This window comes from Stylophora pistillata, chromosome 12 (genome assembly GCF_964205215.1).
Source record: "Stylophora pistillata chromosome 12, jaStyPist1.2, whole genome shotgun sequence".
NCBI classification, from domain to species: domain Eukaryota; kingdom Metazoa; phylum Cnidaria; class Anthozoa; order Scleractinia; family Pocilloporidae; genus Stylophora; species Stylophora pistillata.
The window spans coordinates 14,152,865-14,169,917 of record NC_142530.1 but is presented as its reverse complement, the minus strand read 5'-3'; the positions used below and the strand labels follow the sequence as shown (position 1 = coordinate 14,169,917).

Genomic DNA, 17,053 nt, shown 5'->3' with positions numbered 1-17,053 from the left:
TAAATTCAAATGATGATGGTTTTTGAGGAGAGGGGAAAAACGGGATACCCGGAGAAAAACCTCCCGGAGCAGAGTAGAGAACCAACAAACTCAATCCACGTATGACGCCGGGTCTGGGAATTGAACCCGAGACACATTGGTGGAAGGCGAGCGCTCTCACCACTACGCCAACCCTGCTCCGTTCTTGCTGCAATTACTCATCAGCTATTTTATTCTTTGATGACAGGGCTCATACCTGTTTCAACCGGTTGGATCTTCCTCTGTATCGAACATATGAAGAACTCCATGAGAAGCTCACTTTCGCTGTGGAGGAATCGGAAACCTTTTCAATGCAGTGACCTGTCAGTCAAACTTGTTTTTTAAGACAACCTGCCCGATTGAACATTAAAACTGGCAAGTCGCTGCGACAGTTCCTTTCGTGTTACTTGAAGAATGTTTATCAAAAGCTTTGTTCTTGGTGTGGTGACAAAATTGTCCCGAACATAAGTCACATAAAATTCAATCTGGTCTGACAGTGATTCACCTCGTTTGCTAGTCCAGCAAAAAAAAGCTAAAAAAAAAAAAAGCTGAAAAGCCTTACCTTGGTTACCTTACCTGAATGTCCATTTTAGCTCATGTACATAGCGAAGTGCTGCTAATTGGCAAATTTCCAAATGTATTAAAAGATATGACACCTGGAGAAAGTAGATTCAAATTGTAGAACTAGGAAACAGAAAGATTAGTTGGAGAATTAATTGAAAATGAAACGCGTCGCATTTTGCTAAATTTGATATCAGCCGCATCCAGAAGTTAGAATTAAATTTTTACGAAAGGTGGTATGGATTAATACGTAACCAATGGTGTTAGCGATGTAAAGGAAGTTTTATCATGAAATTAATCTCTTACTTTTGCGTGGACAATTTAGGGAGTGACTCTAGAATAGATTAATTCTCCTGCGTGTATGAAGTACTTTGTGTAAGCCTGGCTGTAATCCCCCGCCTCTTCAACAAGCCATTTCCAATAGCTCCCATGGCTCTGTTAGCGGAACTTCTGAGGAAGTTCGCGTGTATCGATCGGATTACTCACTGTTTGTGGCGACGAAATTTCCTTACCGGCTGTAGCCGCCTCACCAAGTGGACTAAGCTACCGAAGCTTGTCACTTCATTAGACAGCATTCTTTGAATGGTTTTATTTTGTGAATTTACAATAAGAGGGTCAAATCTGTTGATAACTGAATCACAGACACTTCACATCTAAGGGATCTGGCGAGTGCTCACATCTTCATTGGTAAGGGGGGAGGGGTAACGTGCACATTTGTGCTTCGCAGGGGGAGGGAGGAGCGGGGCTGGAGGGATGGTATTGATTTGATAATCCCTATCCTCGGGTCAATTCTGAAAGTTGTATTTTGTGTAGGAATTGGCTCATAATACTTTAAAATGCGTTCTTTCGTATAACAAGACGTTTTAACGTTAGTTTGGTCGTGTCGCCCTATGGCATGTTGGTGTGGACGTGGGCCACGACATCGTGAATCACGAAAAAGACAATTAAAAACAGGAAAAAATTTGCTTGAGTGGTGCATATATACATATGATAACTTGATATAGATTTTCAGCATTGTGAACTTGTTGAATTAATTGTAATGAAAAGATAAATTATCAAAGCTGATGCTAATATAAAATATTTCCTCCTTATGAGGGATACTTAATTCGTGTGTAGGGTTTTTTGGCAGCTGAGTCACGTAATTTGAATAGTATTGCGTCACGACGAAATTTGTAATTGAGTCTGGAAGCGAAATTTGTGAAATGCCTTCATTCTAATAGGTTATTTATTATTATTTTTTACACTTAAAAAGTTTCCACCTGCGGCTCAATTTGTAGGTATGAGGCAATTGAAAAATAAGTGTATATTATGTTTGTTTTTTGTGAAGTTTTGTATTAAAAGTTGTCTGCTTTCATAGTGCTTCTGTTTGTTCAGTTTTGTCAGTAAAGCGAGCTTAGACAGCATGTTTGGCTTATATAGCATGTTTGACGCCAACAGTGTTTTACTTTTAAGAGGGTGGAATAATACTACTGAAAAGAATCAAACAGAGCATTCTGCGCTACTCAAACTGTCATGCAACACCGAAGAGAAGACAACTCTGGCAGAGACGGCTCAATAGCGTCAAATCCGGGATTCTCTCATTTATCAGCCAGTTTCTCAGTTGGCCCATTTTCATGTCACTGAACGCAAGCGTAATGATTTGAGAAGACTTTTTAAAAAGTCATGCTGTCAAGTTGGGTTTTAACACCAGAGGAGCTAAAAATTGACACCCACTAGACAGATCTCTTACAAACGAGTAATATAAGTTTACTCTATTTCTGGTTGGAATCGTCGGTATGGCCCAAAAGAAAGATTAAGGCATTGTTATCATGTTTTTGGCATTGTCACAGAAATTAGCGCATGAGATTTTGATCTTTCCGCGATAACCTGTGGTAAGTTACCATTTTTAGTTGAACGACAAAATCGTCTCTTCAGAAGGAAAGTACGTCACAAATAACAGGGTAGGATTGAGTCGTGAAAACCGATGAAATGGCAAATATTTCCTCAAAGACATCGCGTGGTCATGTACCGACGGAACCTTGAAAAAAGTAACATGCCTTAGCAAACCTACAAAATCCAAAACTCAACATTTGATTAAACTGGCAAAACGTATTGTTATTTATTAGTACACAGAAACAAGAAACATTGTAAATTTTAAGGGAATTTCCGCATGAAAGTGTCGTTTGGTAGAGGGGAATTTTTTTTCACTTTCATCGATGACACGAAAGTGAATTTCTATGAGACTGAATTTTCGGGTAAGCTGAATATTATGGTCTTCAAGTTTTAAAAGCGCCTGAATTCACAGTGGCACATTTTCTTTTCTTTTTTCTTTTTTTTCTTTTTTTTTTCTGATCAATCATTCCAATTTTATTGACATCTTTTATAGATGTCTGCAAGCTAGTTAAATCACACAGGGCTAAAAACAGATGTAGTTTCCTCATATCACATTCAGAGATCAGATGTTCTGGATGTGTACATCATTTGTAGAACATCTCATCATTTTCCAGTCAGACGACAGTCATACGGGGACCTGCTAATCAAGTGGGCGGAAGTGACGACAAAGAGGAGGTGGAGTTATCGGCAATTGGACAATTTTGATTGGTCGATTGATCAAGCAAATGCGCGGCAAGGCGCAAAGAAGTTTAAGTATTTTCATACAGCGATCTGGTGTGACAGGCTGAGCAAATAGTTTTAGATTGGCGGCCGGCTGGATTTCAGAAAGGTGACTTTAATTTAGGAACTCTTCGACTTGACTTACGGATCTGTGATAAGGGGACAGCTCAGGGAACGCTCCTTATGGCGTTCACACCGCGTACGGAACCGATCGAAAATTACTTCGATATTTTCGATGAAATTGGAAGGTATAACTGTTGTCTTGTTACTTAAAAATGTACACGGTTCTTTTCTGCTGTCTGTTTCTTCACTGGGTAGAATCTGATGGCGTAAATATTTTATTTTCAGAGGGCAATATGCAGTCGTGAAACGGTGCAGGGAAAAGACAACTCAAAAGGAATACGCCGCTAAGTTTGTTCGTAAGCGAAGGAAAGGCAAGGATTGTCGCGCTGAAGTTTGGCATGAAGTTGAAATCTTGAGCGCAACGAATTACCCTAACCAACATCCACAAATTATCACTTTGTACGACGTCTTCGAGACGCGAAGTGAAATTATACTCATCTTAGAACTGTGAGTTTTTCGCCTTTGCGCAGAAAAGTTTATTTAATATGATGTTATCATCAGGCGACTGCGATGATGTTGATGCAATATTCGAAAATTCTTCCACAGTGCTCTTGGGGGAGACCTGCATCGGCACTGCATTGCTTACGATAGCGACGAACCTGCCTCGAGTAGAAGCGAAAGAGAAGTTGTTTTCCTCCTCAGGCAGATTCTGGAAGGTGTCAGACATATGCATGAACAAGACTATGTTCATCTAGACATCAAGGTGAGAATCTTTTTGGTGTTGATATTGTATACGTACATGTTTCTTAATGTTTGTTTGGCCCCAATTTTCGTGAGAGTGTCGTTACTCATCAAGCACTGAATAAACATTCAACAGTCAAAATCTTTGTCAATGACAAATTCACTCAATTTACTGAAGGAAGATTGCTGTTTGCATAGTAGCACAGTAGTATAATAACCTATTTCCAATGATTCGTTTGGCATATTTCCCCAGAGTTACACTGTATCATAAGAAAAATTTTATGCTCTTTCCTGTGCGTGGAAGCGGTCTGCGGTGTGTGTTGCTCATCAAAAAATAATTTTCGACATTTCAATATTTCATGTCTGCAGATCGACGCTGTTCTTGCCGTTCTAGACATTTCAAAACTCATTATTAATGAAAACCACGCTGGCATAGTGGTTAAAATTTAATGGGAATCTCGAAATTGAACAGTCTGGCTTAATTTTTAAGGCCTTGATTTTTTTACATGCGGCAGATGACACGGAGCTTAATAATTGCGCTGGAAAATAAGACGCTTTGATTTTAAATGCTGTCGATATTTCGATTTAAGTTACGAGAATGTTCAGGTGTTATCTGTCGGAGGCAAACGTCATGCTGTGATTATAGCTCTTTTGTTGTCTTTTTTAGTCTCATAAAATGCGTGTTAGACGATTGTTAAGGAAGGGAAATGGTTTTCAAGTGTTTTCCGATTTATCCATGTCTAAAAACTCCACGCAAATATAACGGTGAAACGACTTTTTCTTGCGTATCTAGGCGTAACTTGTGTTGGTAAACTTAAACGATTCAGTTCTTACTTATTGAAGGTGAAATAATTATTGTTTGCACAAAGGCTGGATGATTTCCGTATTGTGTTGGAAATCATTTGATTGTCATATTAATCATGTATGACACATTTTTCGCAAGGCTTAGCGTAATTGTTTTGCAATAGCTTCAGTGCAAAAATATGTTTGTAATTTTGTTTTTCTGCGCAGGAAACATTGTAAATATGTTGACCTTAATTTGTGATCTGAGAGGAAATGTGTAAAGTTATACGGTTAAAAAGACAGTGCGAAATATCATGAAATAAGATATATAACGAAAGCAAAGTTTCTTCAATTGAAGCAAATTTAAGCTTAATGTACGCATTTTTTTTTTCTACTTTTTAAATTTATTTCAACATACTGTGGCCGAAAAGGGTTACAAATGTTGTTCAAGAAATCTTAACCTGTCACTCAACATTCCCTAATATGGTGTTTATTGAAATAACCTGATCAAAGGACTCTTATTTATCAAATGAAATGAAGTGCCAGGGTCACCTAAGAGTTTAATTCAAATCATCAGCATTCTGTTTATATCACTCTTAAAAAAGTTTCTATTTCATTACCATTCTGCAAGTATCATTCCTTGCATACCTCAAATAAGCTGAGACTTGATTTTGTTTTGAATTTAGCACAAGTTAAAATACACTCTAAATACTTTTGACCTCATAGAGTGCTTGAATAAATTGTTTTAAGTACGGATTTCTGTCTCATCAAGCTGAAAGCCTACCAAAGGAGCCCAGCACAGTGTTACAGCTTCTTAAAATTGTGCTCATTCTTTTTGCATCGTGAGGAAGTCATGAAAATTTATCCATGTCTGGGTGCTGTATTGTGCCTTAAGAGGTCTTCAGACCTTAGTTATTGTCTCTCTTGTCTCTATTGTTTAAATTGTCAAGCAAAATTACTAACATTATATCTTTCAATGAATGTAGAAGAGGAGGTTCATGTCATGTTTCCAAAAAGGGTTAAGCATGTCTTTAAGAGTCAGTGAATTCTATACGGGCCTTATGCAAGTGCTGTGAGAACAGACAAGCTTATGATGGTAGTACTTTTGTCATGGTTGTGCATCAGATTCTGCTGCAAATTAGACAATTGCAAATAATTATTCATTAACTGTGTAATTGTTGGATTTTGGAATTTCTTTTCCTTATAGGGATTCCCAAATACTCCATATAATTATCAAGTATTTTCATTCCTTTCAGTCTGCATAATCACAGTACTAATATAGGATAAATTTTTTTCTAGATTTTTTTTTCTCATGAGTTCAATATCTGGTCAATATTTTAAGAGCCCATGGTGGAGTCCAGCAGTTTCCTCATATTCCCTCAGCAACCTCTCTGACCTAGTTAGCAGGACAAATTTCCAGGCTTCAAGTTTCCAAGTTGAGATTTCAGTCTGGATACTATTTGCTTTGAGAGACTCATGGGTAGTTAATCGAGTTAAACAAGTTGCAGCCTTTCTAGCATTTTTCTGGCAACCACACAGGCCAGCTGGCTAGTCCAGAGTGGTAGTTTTTTAGTGTGTTAACTGAAGAACCAATAAGTGGGCTATTCTTTCCTCTCGTTCTCACAAACAAAATAAAATGTTAGCAAAGATTAAGAGTGTTTTAAGTGAGGTCTCTGTGAACAAGCAGAACAGGCTCTTACAACGGGACTCAAGAGATTTGAAATGGTCATCGAATTAATTTGGGCTTTTCGTCCCATAAGTAGTTTGCAAAAGACAATATCAGCAAGGAAACCAATTAATATTAAATAAATATTGTTTATTTTCTCAACACCTGAAAACACTGTATATTGATCAAGAGAAAAGTTGTGCCCTTGTCATTGTTCATTCTACTTTATAATCAGCACAAACTGGTTGCTATGTTCAACAGCAGTAAGATTCTGCAACAAAGTGTGAATGTGCTGTAGTTTACTAAGGATAAAACAGTTCTCTCTCACTAGCAACTTTGCAGTCCAACCCAGTGCAATTCCACAACACTTTCAAGGTGGAAAAATGTGCTTTGAGCAATCTTTATCTTAATATTAATGATACATTTTTTTTATTCCTGTAATCTGCAAGAAAACCTGGTTAAATGTCACAAGATCAATTGGGTGAAAGTTGAATGCAGAACTCAACTGCACTTGGCTGCTTACAACCTTACTTAAAAGCCATCACATGTAGAATATTCAATATATTTACCAAGGGATAGTAAAATTACGAACAATCTCTGCCTGCAATATCACCTTTACCCCCAAGTGAGAAATTTAAATCTGACCTTAAAGTAGATTAAAGCTGTGGAGTACTTTAGTTTTAATAGTAGATTCTCAAGAGAAAAGTGCTCATTGTTTGCAGATTAAGATCTTCAAGTAGGCTATAATTATTTAGCAGAATGGATGTCCATTTTATTTGCATGCAGCTATCTCTGATTATATTGAATATTCTCAAAGATAATTTACCTTTAGTCTTCAATTAATACCCCCAAGAAAGAAAATTTAATACCAAAATGTTCAGACATTTAACAACACTTACCACAGGCCCAATACAAACACCCTTAATAATATTTCTGAATTTTTTCTTCTATCAGCCAAACAATATTCTGTTGATGACAGAACATGCTTACCCGGAGATCAAGATCATTGATTTTGGATTGGCAAGACAGATTAAGGATGGTGAACAGATCTGTTTGATAGTTGGAACACCAGAATATGTTGGTAAGTTCATTTTCAATTTACTCCTTAGTGAAATTCACTTCTCTCTACAATATTTGTATCCATACCTACAGATCATATTTCCGGTGAGACTTTCAAGTGCGACAATTTTTTTTCTAAATATACTTTTAATTAGCTTTTATGGAATTTGCAAATATTTATACATCTCCCAACCCCCTTAAAAAATGATTTTTTCAGGGCAAATTTTTAAAATATATTTATTAAAGCAGGGCTGTGGTCTAGCAGCGCCCAGTGGCCCCTGGCCCCTAACTTTTGCTCTTAGGCAACTTAGGAATTTTAGTTTTTTCATATGAAAGCATATGCTGGTCACCCTGTATTTCAAAGTTTCAGAGCAGTAGGCTCCCTTCACTTTTTCTTAGAGCACAGCCTTGTAAAGGTTTTTTCATTCAACATCAGGCAGCTTTCTTGTGTAATATAATACAGACAATAAATTGAGTCTTTTGTTTGATCGTAAACAATTAGGAAATATTAGGCATTGTGTTAAATCATCAGCAGTAGGTGAGTGCATCAAACAAATAATATGTGAACGGAAATTGAGTCGTGCATCAGTAAAAGAAAGAAGAAATTAAATAATAATTCTATTTTAAGTTATGCAAGTGCTGTAAAATTTTAATGGAGCCAGCAACCTACATTGTATAATTCAAGCAAGAGTGGAACCTTGGCAACCCTGTGAGTGATAGCCACCCATGTCATTAGTGTCATTCTCCTGATTGATGCACAGCAAAACTTGTGAACCAAAAAGTTTTCTTGAGAAATCTTATGGGCAGAAAAAGGGAGTCATAACTTTGTGAGGATGTGCAACAGGAGGTTCCACAACATTACTACCTTTATGAGGTGTTACTCATCCCTCAATTAACCCCCCCGGGGACTGGGGGGAGGGGTATTTTTCCCGCAATTTTAAACACAACACCAGTTTTTCCACTGTAATTTTTTTTAATTTGATTAAACCCCATGAACCCATGCATTTTTAAAAAGAAGAGATCCTGCACTTTCTTCTAGTGCAAAAATTTACTTAATATTTCTTAAAGAAAAAATCTGAAAAATCCAGAAAGGCAAATAAAACAGTTTTTTTTTTTAACTGGTTGAGTTTTGGACAATAACATTTTTTTTTGGAACATGATTCTTTCTTAATATCAACTGCTATATCTGCAAAAGCATGTCTTAAGCACTGAACAAAAACAAATAATGCAAATCTCTTGAGTAGATGTGGATGGTAAACTTAAATTTCATAAAAAAGAGTTTTAAAGCCAGTTCACAGTTCAGTTCAGTTTACCATTATTCTGACTTTAGAAACATAACTTTGCTGTACTTGCATCAAGGTCTGCAAGGAGCCATAATTTATCTTGACCTCCTCTGTGGAGGTCTGCCTGGTCCAGCCCTTGGTCTACCAATCACATCTTTGAGCCTTTTAGCAGAATTATTTCTTTTGGGATCGTCAAATAGATATTCTTGCAAAGTGTGGTATCTTTCGAAGCAAGGTGCTGGACACATACGCACTTGGCAAACTGCACACTCATAGACTGTTTCCACCCGTTGTATGTGTACCTTACACTTTTTGTGAGTGTCAGTTTTCACAGGATGGTGGAACTGCGCACGGTTAAAGCGGATATCTGGTAGCTGGGCAGCAATTGCTGACAGGTTATTGGTAGTGTCTCTTCGAAAAGAATTTCCTGCAATAAGTTGCTCCACAAGTTTCTCTTTGAATGCAGCTAGGGTGACTTTTCCATGCCCAGCTCTCTGGTACATAATGTGTGCATTTAGTGCAGATACTTCAAGCATATGAAAGAAAATTTTGTAATACCAAATATTTCCCTTCATAAGCCTGGAGCAGGTTGCTATCCGTTGATCACCCAAATCAACTCCCCCCATATATACATTTTGATTACCTTTGGTTGTGCAAAGTTCTGTTTTTGCCACCAACCTTTGGATCTGATATTCCTTTCCACCTGACCAATTTCTAAACCCTCAGGAATAGTTGACAGCAGGTGGACAAGCTTCTTGTCTTTCCAGGTGACACAAACTAAGTTGTTGTTTTGTCGAAAGAGGGATTCTCCTCTCTTTAGTCTTTTGACCTGTTCTTTTGTCTGGTCAACAATGTCCTTTGGCAGGAATTTCCTGTTCCCCCTCACAGTCCCACAAGCTAATATCCCTCTTCTTTCCAACTCCAAAAAGAGCGGTACACTGGTGTACCAGTTGTCAACAAACAACCGGTATCCTTTATCAATGTAAGGCTCCACTACCTTGAGGACAACACGCATGGCCAAGTCTCTGCTGACTGCAGGACCTTCCTTGCCAGTGTAAATCATAGTGTCAAGGACATAGCCAGTTGCAGATTCTGCTATGACAAAACCTTTTAGCCCAAATCGGCTTCTTTTCAAAGGCAAAAACTGCCTAAATTGTACACGTCCCTTGAACTTGATAAGGGTCTCATCCACAGACAAATTCTGTGATGGTGAATAAACTGTGGTAAATCTTGGAAGCAAAGCATTCAAAAATGGCCTGATTTTCCACAGTTTATCTCTATTAGGGTCAGCAGGGTCTGGAGCATTGTTGTTGTCAACAAAGTGCATAAACCGCAGAATATGAAGGTAGCGATCTCTCGACATTGTGTTTGGAAACAATGGAGTCTTGATAACTGATTTATTACACCAGTAAGACTTTAAGTTGGGTTTTTTCACTAAGCCCATTGCTAAGGTGAGACCAAGCCATGCCTTCAGTTCTGGAACAGTCAAATTGTGGAGATGACCTCTTGAATTTGGATCAAGATGACGTTTTTGGCATTCAAATCTCGCGGTCTCATTCAAAATCAGCTGGTAAACATTATCAGTGAAGAGCAGTTCAAAATAGTTAAGACAACTGCTGTTGTTTTCCATTTCTACTCTCATACCAACCTCGTCATTGAAGTTTCTGTCTTGTGGAGGTCTTATCACGGATGACCACATTAAATTTGAGTAGTTACGCTCCTCAGTATCCTTGCACTCATCGCTTTCTTCCCCACTTTCATCTGCAGATTCTCCTTCTTCGCTGCTATCGATATCAGAGGGCGCTTCGTTGTCAGAATCCACGTGGGCAATATGAAGGAATGCTACAGGAAGATCGTCTTCATCCACAAAAGTCAATCCAGTCGGCTCTGCAGCCGCCATTTCGAATTATTTCGCTAGTAAAGTACAAGCTGAACATATGGCGACGCCATATTTAAAGGGCTGACGCGAAATATTCAAGTAACAAAGTGAAATATTCGCTAAAAATCGCCTATTTTGAGTTTCGCAGATTTGTTTTCACTGAAATGAGCCTTATTACATCAACCAGCGGTTTAACAACAGATTTGTCCCAATTCCCCATGGTCAGACTGAAAATAACAAAAAAGAGGTGACGTAATTTTCGACGTCTGTGGCTGTCGTTCGTCCCTTAGGGGTTAATTAATAAAGAGAAACTGCCCACTTGCATCATGCGAGACTTTAATTAACATGTTTCTGCCTGTAATGACAAAGAAAATGGTGATATCTTCTCAATCACTCCATGTGATAAAGGGAAGACTACCCATGATGCCTTGCAATGATACACTTACAGAAGAAATACAGAACAATTTGGTACACATTTATTATTTTGTTTCCTTTTATTTTCCTATGTTGCAGCTCCTGAAATACTTGAATTTGAGCCTGTTGGGAAACCAAGTGACATTTGGTAATTTTTTAGTACATGCATGTTTTTGGTTTGAAAGCATTTTATTACGAGTATCAGTTTATTGGTTATGAAATGGTATCATAACTTTAACTTTTTTTTCCTTTTTTAGGAGTATTGGAGTTGTTGCCTATGTTATGTAAGTCTCTTTGTAATTTCCTAATCATGAACAAGTTTCTCTTTTGTTTTCAGATATCTTTTCTTTAATTATGACATTAAGAATGAGTGAACAAAGGTTATTAGCTTCATATTGTTAGTCAGGAAGTTGATCAATAACAACTACCAGTCCTTTGGCTTCTTCAAAATATGGTCAAACTTTGGTCATCTAGATTTTTTGATTATCCAAACCTGCTCCTCTAGTCCATTTTCTTTCTGAATATTCATGAACCTCGCTCAAGGTCTGTGACAACTTTTTCCACTAAACAAAGCACATGTTATAAAACTATACTTGAAACTTAATTTGTTCGTCTTTCTGGAGCTGCAATGAATTGTCACCTTCATGCACCGTTGTACAATGTATATTGATTGAATTCTCTTGACCAATTAGGTTTTTTCTTTTTTAAGCCTTTCATTCCTAAGACTCCATTTCTACTTCACTTTAGTGTCTGTCTTGCAATTCTTGTGATTTTAATTGGGAGAATTTTGGTATTGGATCAGCTAATCCCCTAATTGATATTTTTCTTAATTCTCATCATTTGTCAGCTTCATATTCTAATGAGAAATTCTGTCCCAGTCACTCATGGGAGCTAAGGGATAAGGTGTGCATGGTGGCATTGAGAGTTTCTTATGCGATCATTACCACATTAGCATATAATTTAAATTCAAAAGATTCATTCTGATCATTTTTTTTCTTTATGACTTTCTCTCTTTTTGCAATCAGGTTGACTGGTTTGTCACCATTTGCTGGAGATGACAAGCAAGAAACATGTTACAATGTGTCCCTTGCTGCCGTAGAATTTCCAGAGGAATATTTTAAGAACATTTCACACACAGCTCAAGATTTCATTAAGAGGCTTCTTCAAAGAGATGCAGAGTGAGTAAATTGTTAAATCATTGACAAGGGTGCAAGGTGATGGTTGTTGAGGTTTGTGTGCAGTGGAGTAGAAGTACTTCCTCTATGTTGAGGAAACCGAAATGTTAGCCCTGCTCTGTATACTTTTCCTACAGTAATGACAAGGATAATGTTTTTAAGAATCAAGAGCTTCATTGGTTGGCAATCATTCCCTCTTTTCTTATGCTCTTAATCTGAGACTCAGCAGTGATAATGAAAGGAGGAATTAAATGCAAGGCACTGTTGGTATAAAGGGTTGAAGGCCTAACCACAAAGTAACCCCGTTTCATAAACAGTATTTATTACACGACTCGGGCAGTCAGAGGGCCAATAACTAAAATCAACCAATCAAAATGCTCTATTGCCGGTCCAATATTCTCTAAGTATTGGACCGGGCACTGTCCCGAATGATACCACACTTGTGTCCCTTTGAACTTCAGTCATATAATAAATCTCTTACCAAGCTTGCTCGGGACCGGACTGGAAGAATATTGGCCCTTGGTGTTTTTTGTACGGACCTCGCTGCACTCGGTCAGTACTGTCAAGACCTCAGGCCGATATTCTCCCAGTACAGCCCTTGCGCTTGGTTAATAAGATATATGTACCTTACACTGAATCAGAGTGCTATAAAACTAAAATTTAATCTACATTTTTTTTTTTTTACATTATAGTGAAAGGCTCTCAGTTCAAGAATGTTTAAATCACCCCTGGCTAAATACAGAGGAACTCTTTCAACGAAGTCCCATACGGAAGAGTAGACGGTCTTATGGTTCAGACCAAAATAAAAAAAGAAAAAAGCTTAAAAAAATGCAGCAGCAAAATGGAGTAACTGATGGTAAATATTTGATGGTTATTTTTAGGATTGTCTTAACCTTTTAGCTACCAGAATATCATACATCCCTGTAATATCCATACATTATCCTGACCAGATAGGTAATGAGAATACTCAAACTCATCAGGTGGGTGTTATCTTGATCTTACTCCAAATTTTTACAGAGGGAGTTATTTACAAGGAAATATGTAGCAGCTAGAGGGGAGAGTTAAAAATCACATCTTTGGAGTTAGAGGGTTAGTCAAAACTACCTTGGAACAAACTTCGTGAACATATTGGTTATCACCAGCCCAACCTGAGCACTAATAGGACAGTGTATGCATCATGCTGGTAATTGAACGCAAGGTAAATAATTAGGCAGAGGTTGGAAGAGTGCTCATATTTTTGTGAAATTTGAAATGACTTTCAAGAAAGGTAGCAAGCAGTACATGAAATCTTTTGTGGCACTGAGTTGTTTTAATTTCTAAAGTTCCAATCCTACACGCATCACCGTATGAAAAGTAGTGGTTCAGAAATTGATAAACAAGTACATGTAGCTGATATTTTAGCCAGTGGTCAGCACTTAATGGGAACCTTGGATTAATTACTGGGAGACTGAGGGTTTGGAGGGTACATAGATGTGGGTCTAGGTGTATTCTAGGGTTCGGCGCTCCTTGGAAGTCCTTGAATTTAATTTTTTTGTTTTCAAAGACTTGAAAACCCTTGAATTTAGTCTCAGGTCTCTGAAAATTTCTGAAAAGTCCTTGAAAATAAGTGCAGATGAATCAAAGTCGAAGTTTTCTTTTGTTTTTGGTGTTGAAAGTGAAGTTTCTGGCACAAATCGTGAAAACGAGTTTTTCTTTCAAATCTTGTGTCCAGTTATGTTTGACACATGATATAGAGCTATGTTTTTTATTTCTGTTAGCTCCTATTCATGCAAAAGGTCCTTGAATTTGAGAGCCAAGGTCCTTGAAAATGACTTAAAAAGTCCATGAAAGTCCTTGAATTGGGTTCCCGAAAAAGTGCAAGAACCTTCTGCATTGTTAACTTTTTCCATATCAATTCAATCAAATGTTTCAATTTTTTACAGGTAAATCATCGGCTGTTGTAAATGGTAATGATTCAAGATGAGACAACATCACCAGCACTGCATTAATGTTCTGCATTTTTGCAGGGTTAGTGATCTGCATGCTGCTTCAACAAATCAATTCTGCTCTCTTGTAAATGCAAAAGAAGACCCTATAATTATAGTTTGAGGAACTATTGATAATAAGTATTTTACTAGAAATTATGCAAATTATAGGCATGTTTCAATGTACGAGTTTGCCAGAAATGTTCTATTTGAAAAGACATTCCAAGATGAATAAAGGCTGATAGTTTCTAAAGAAACTGTTTGAGGCTGCTTCGGTGGGGGTAACGAAATAATTTGGATATATCAACAAAGTTGAAATGGTAAATTGGCCACCGTAACGATTACAAAAGCTGAAGTTGCGAGCATTAGCCCTTCGTCGGAGCGAATAGAGGAATTGTGGGTTGTGTGTGCCTTTGAAAGCGCACACAACCCACATTCCTCTATTCGCTCTAACAAAGGGCTAATGCTTGAAACGTCAGCTTTTGAAATCGTTACGGTGGCCAATTTACCATTTCAACTTTGTTGATATAACCAAATTAAAACATTCCTAGATAGTCATTGAAATGTAATTTACAATAAAAATGCAATTTTGGATATATCGAAATTTAAACTTGGCTCCAAGGCTTGGGGGAAATAAAACAGAAGAAATCACACTGTGGTTGAGGGATGAATAATTAATTTTGTTTTATTTCCCCAAGCCTGGGAGCCATGTTAGAATTTTAATATATAAGAAATAGCCTTTTGCAATGGCTATGAACCAAGTTTACTGAAAGGCATGGCATGTTATCAAATGACCAAGAACAAATCTAACCATGACACATACACATACCTGTGATGTCAGGGGCCTGTAGAAAAACAAAACTTAAAGAAAATACTTGCTACCCTCAGTTTTCACAAATAGGTTTTAAGCTGAGCTGTACAAGGAGAAACACTATAATAGTTTTTCTGAGGCTCTCATTGGTTTGAAGACTGGAAACGACAATTTTGTTTCCATTTTGTTACTTTTTTTAGACAAAGGCCTTCTTAGGCCATATATTTAGCTTATCAATTGTTTTGAATACATAATTAGCTTTGTCAATTGCTTCAAAGACATACTAAGGTACAGTATGCAGTATATTTTAGGTGTAATCTTTGTGGAGTGACACCTATTATTCAAAATTTATAAATTATTGGTGTTCAACGTTCTTGTGTACAGACAATGGTGTCACTGTCTCGATTCTGATTGGCCGGAACCATGCAGTTAAATTCAAGCTAGTTTTGTTTCTGCTGTAGCATTTCTGCAGACAATAGCTTTTATATTCATGTAAAAATGACATCATACAGACGGAAGATATTTTTTATACATGTAGAAGTATTATGGTTACAGACAGTTATAATTTTTAACAAGTATTAAACAATCAATGGAGTTGATGTATGCATGATAGCCAGAATTTTGAAGGCCCCTTAAGCCATACCAGATAACATTAACCCCTGCCTTGAATTCATGGGTAACCTTATCCAATAATCGTGATTTCTTGACACAAGTAACGTGAATACTTTAGAGGGCCTAAAAGGATTGCCTTCAATGTGGCATCTTTTTTGTTCGAAAAAGGACAAAGAGGACTGTATTTGATAAGCTGTACAGTGTAGTAAATAAGTTATTAAACTTAGTTTGTGGTTGATATTAAAATATAATTGTTCAGGAGAGGGTGGGTGAAAGATGAAAGCCCTGGTTTTGCCTGATTCGCTTACCAGTCATTTTGTACTCATGGATGTGTCGTACTCATTCGATTCGTACCCAGTTACGTCCATTCGTAACCGGTCAGTTTAGTGGTTGCACACTTGTACTAAGGGTGGAGAGACGTGAAACAGACGCAAAGCATATTTCTATACGTGTTTGCAACCAATCTCTCGAGACACGGGTAACAATGGTGAAATGAACAAATGCTGGTGGACGAACAAAAGAAGCTAATGAGATATCTGTTGTTTACGTCCACCAACATGGCGGCAATGACGCAAGGTGAAAACCACCTATTACTAGTGAACTGTTACTCACGGAAGTGGAGATGGCTAATTAGTAAATAAACCCCTTCGGGCGACAGGTATGTCGGTGATAATGTCCGCGGCTGAGAGATTGTCCGAGAAATGAATATTTGGCGGAGAAGCTTAGTTGAACGGGCGATCTGGATGAGGTGGTAGATACTAGCCAACGAGACTCGTCGGGTTTCTTTATCCAACAAGCGCGTATGGAGGGGACATTCTCCAGAAGATCCTCCACACGTCCCAGGAAAGCAATATCCCGAGTTGAAAGTTCAATAACAATGGGTATTCGAAGTTTGACTAGCCGTTTTAATATATACCAAAGCAAAATATCGACCAGCAAGTTGGATATGATCCGACACAGACTGAGTACGAATAGTCTGAATTTGGATATATGGAACGACTGTCGTTCAAAATGTCCGAAACTAATGTACCAGAGAAAGTTTGAAATTTTGAGATTTTGCTCTAGGGAATTGTTTTTATGATTTTGTCTATGCAGGAAATATTTCTATGCAGGAAATTTTTCAGGACGGTGTTGCCAACTGGCACGTTGCTCGGAGATAAATTGTTTCTATTTTGAATAAATATTTTATGTTAAACCTTTCACTCCCGAGATCCTTATAACAATTCTCCTTTCAACTTTAGTTCTAAGAATTGTCTTTTTTCAGACAGTATCTCTAAGTTGACATATTTCTTCTTTCTTATTGATGCAGTATTGGGAAATTACTGTCAGATTACTTCTCGTCTTGAAAGGTTGAAACAATTTATCACTACTTTCTTGGGCAATTTATATTGAATATCAACCAACTAACATTCAGTATAAACTATTCTCATTT

At 37.5% G+C, this 17,053-nt stretch overlaps 2 protein-coding genes across 2 annotated transcripts in view; both read left to right on the top strand.

Moving 5' to 3' along the window:
- The window catches only part of LOC111328974 (uncharacterized), a 38,054-nt gene extending 36,116 nt beyond the window's left edge, over nucleotides 1–1,938 (top strand). Inside the window, exon 27 of the mRNA XM_022933529.2 lies at nucleotides 227–1,938. Coding sequence (XP_022789264.2) covers nucleotides 227–338 — 112 coding nt within the window. The 3' untranslated portion in view covers nucleotides 339–1,938. The remainder of the gene's footprint in view (nucleotides 1–226) is intronic.
- A 533-nt stretch (nucleotides 1,939–2,471) lies between these two features.
- Nucleotides 2,472–15,882, top strand: LOC111328984 (serine/threonine-protein kinase 17A). The gene is made up of 9 exons (XM_022933540.2): nucleotides 2,472–3,419; nucleotides 3,520–3,741; nucleotides 3,841–3,997; nucleotides 7,379–7,505; nucleotides 11,159–11,207; nucleotides 11,317–11,343; nucleotides 12,085–12,237; nucleotides 12,927–13,090; nucleotides 14,157–15,882. Exons 1-9 carry the CDS (start codon nucleotides 3,355–3,357, stop codon nucleotides 14,195–14,197), a joined length of 1,005 nt encoding a protein of 334 aa, XP_022789275.1. The 5' UTR covers nucleotides 2,472–3,354; the 3' UTR covers nucleotides 14,198–15,882.
- Nucleotides 15,883–17,053: the final 1,171 nt, after the last annotated feature.

What these genes read in the sequence shown, in the direction of transcription:
- LOC111328984 (XM_022933540.2), top strand. Translation starts at nt 3,355, where the DNA reads ATGGCGTTCACACCGCGTACGGAACCGATCGAAAATTACTTCGATATT. An exon ending in ATTTTCGATGAAATTGGAAG is followed by an intron (nt 3,420 to 3,519) that starts GTATAACTGTTG and finishes TTTTATTTTCAG; the next exon opens with AGGGCAATATGCAGTCGTGA. An exon ending in CTTCTTCAAAGAGATGCAGA is followed by an intron (nt 12,238 to 12,926) that starts GTGAGTAAATTG and finishes TTTACATTATAG; the next exon opens with TGAAAGGCTCTCAGTTCAAG.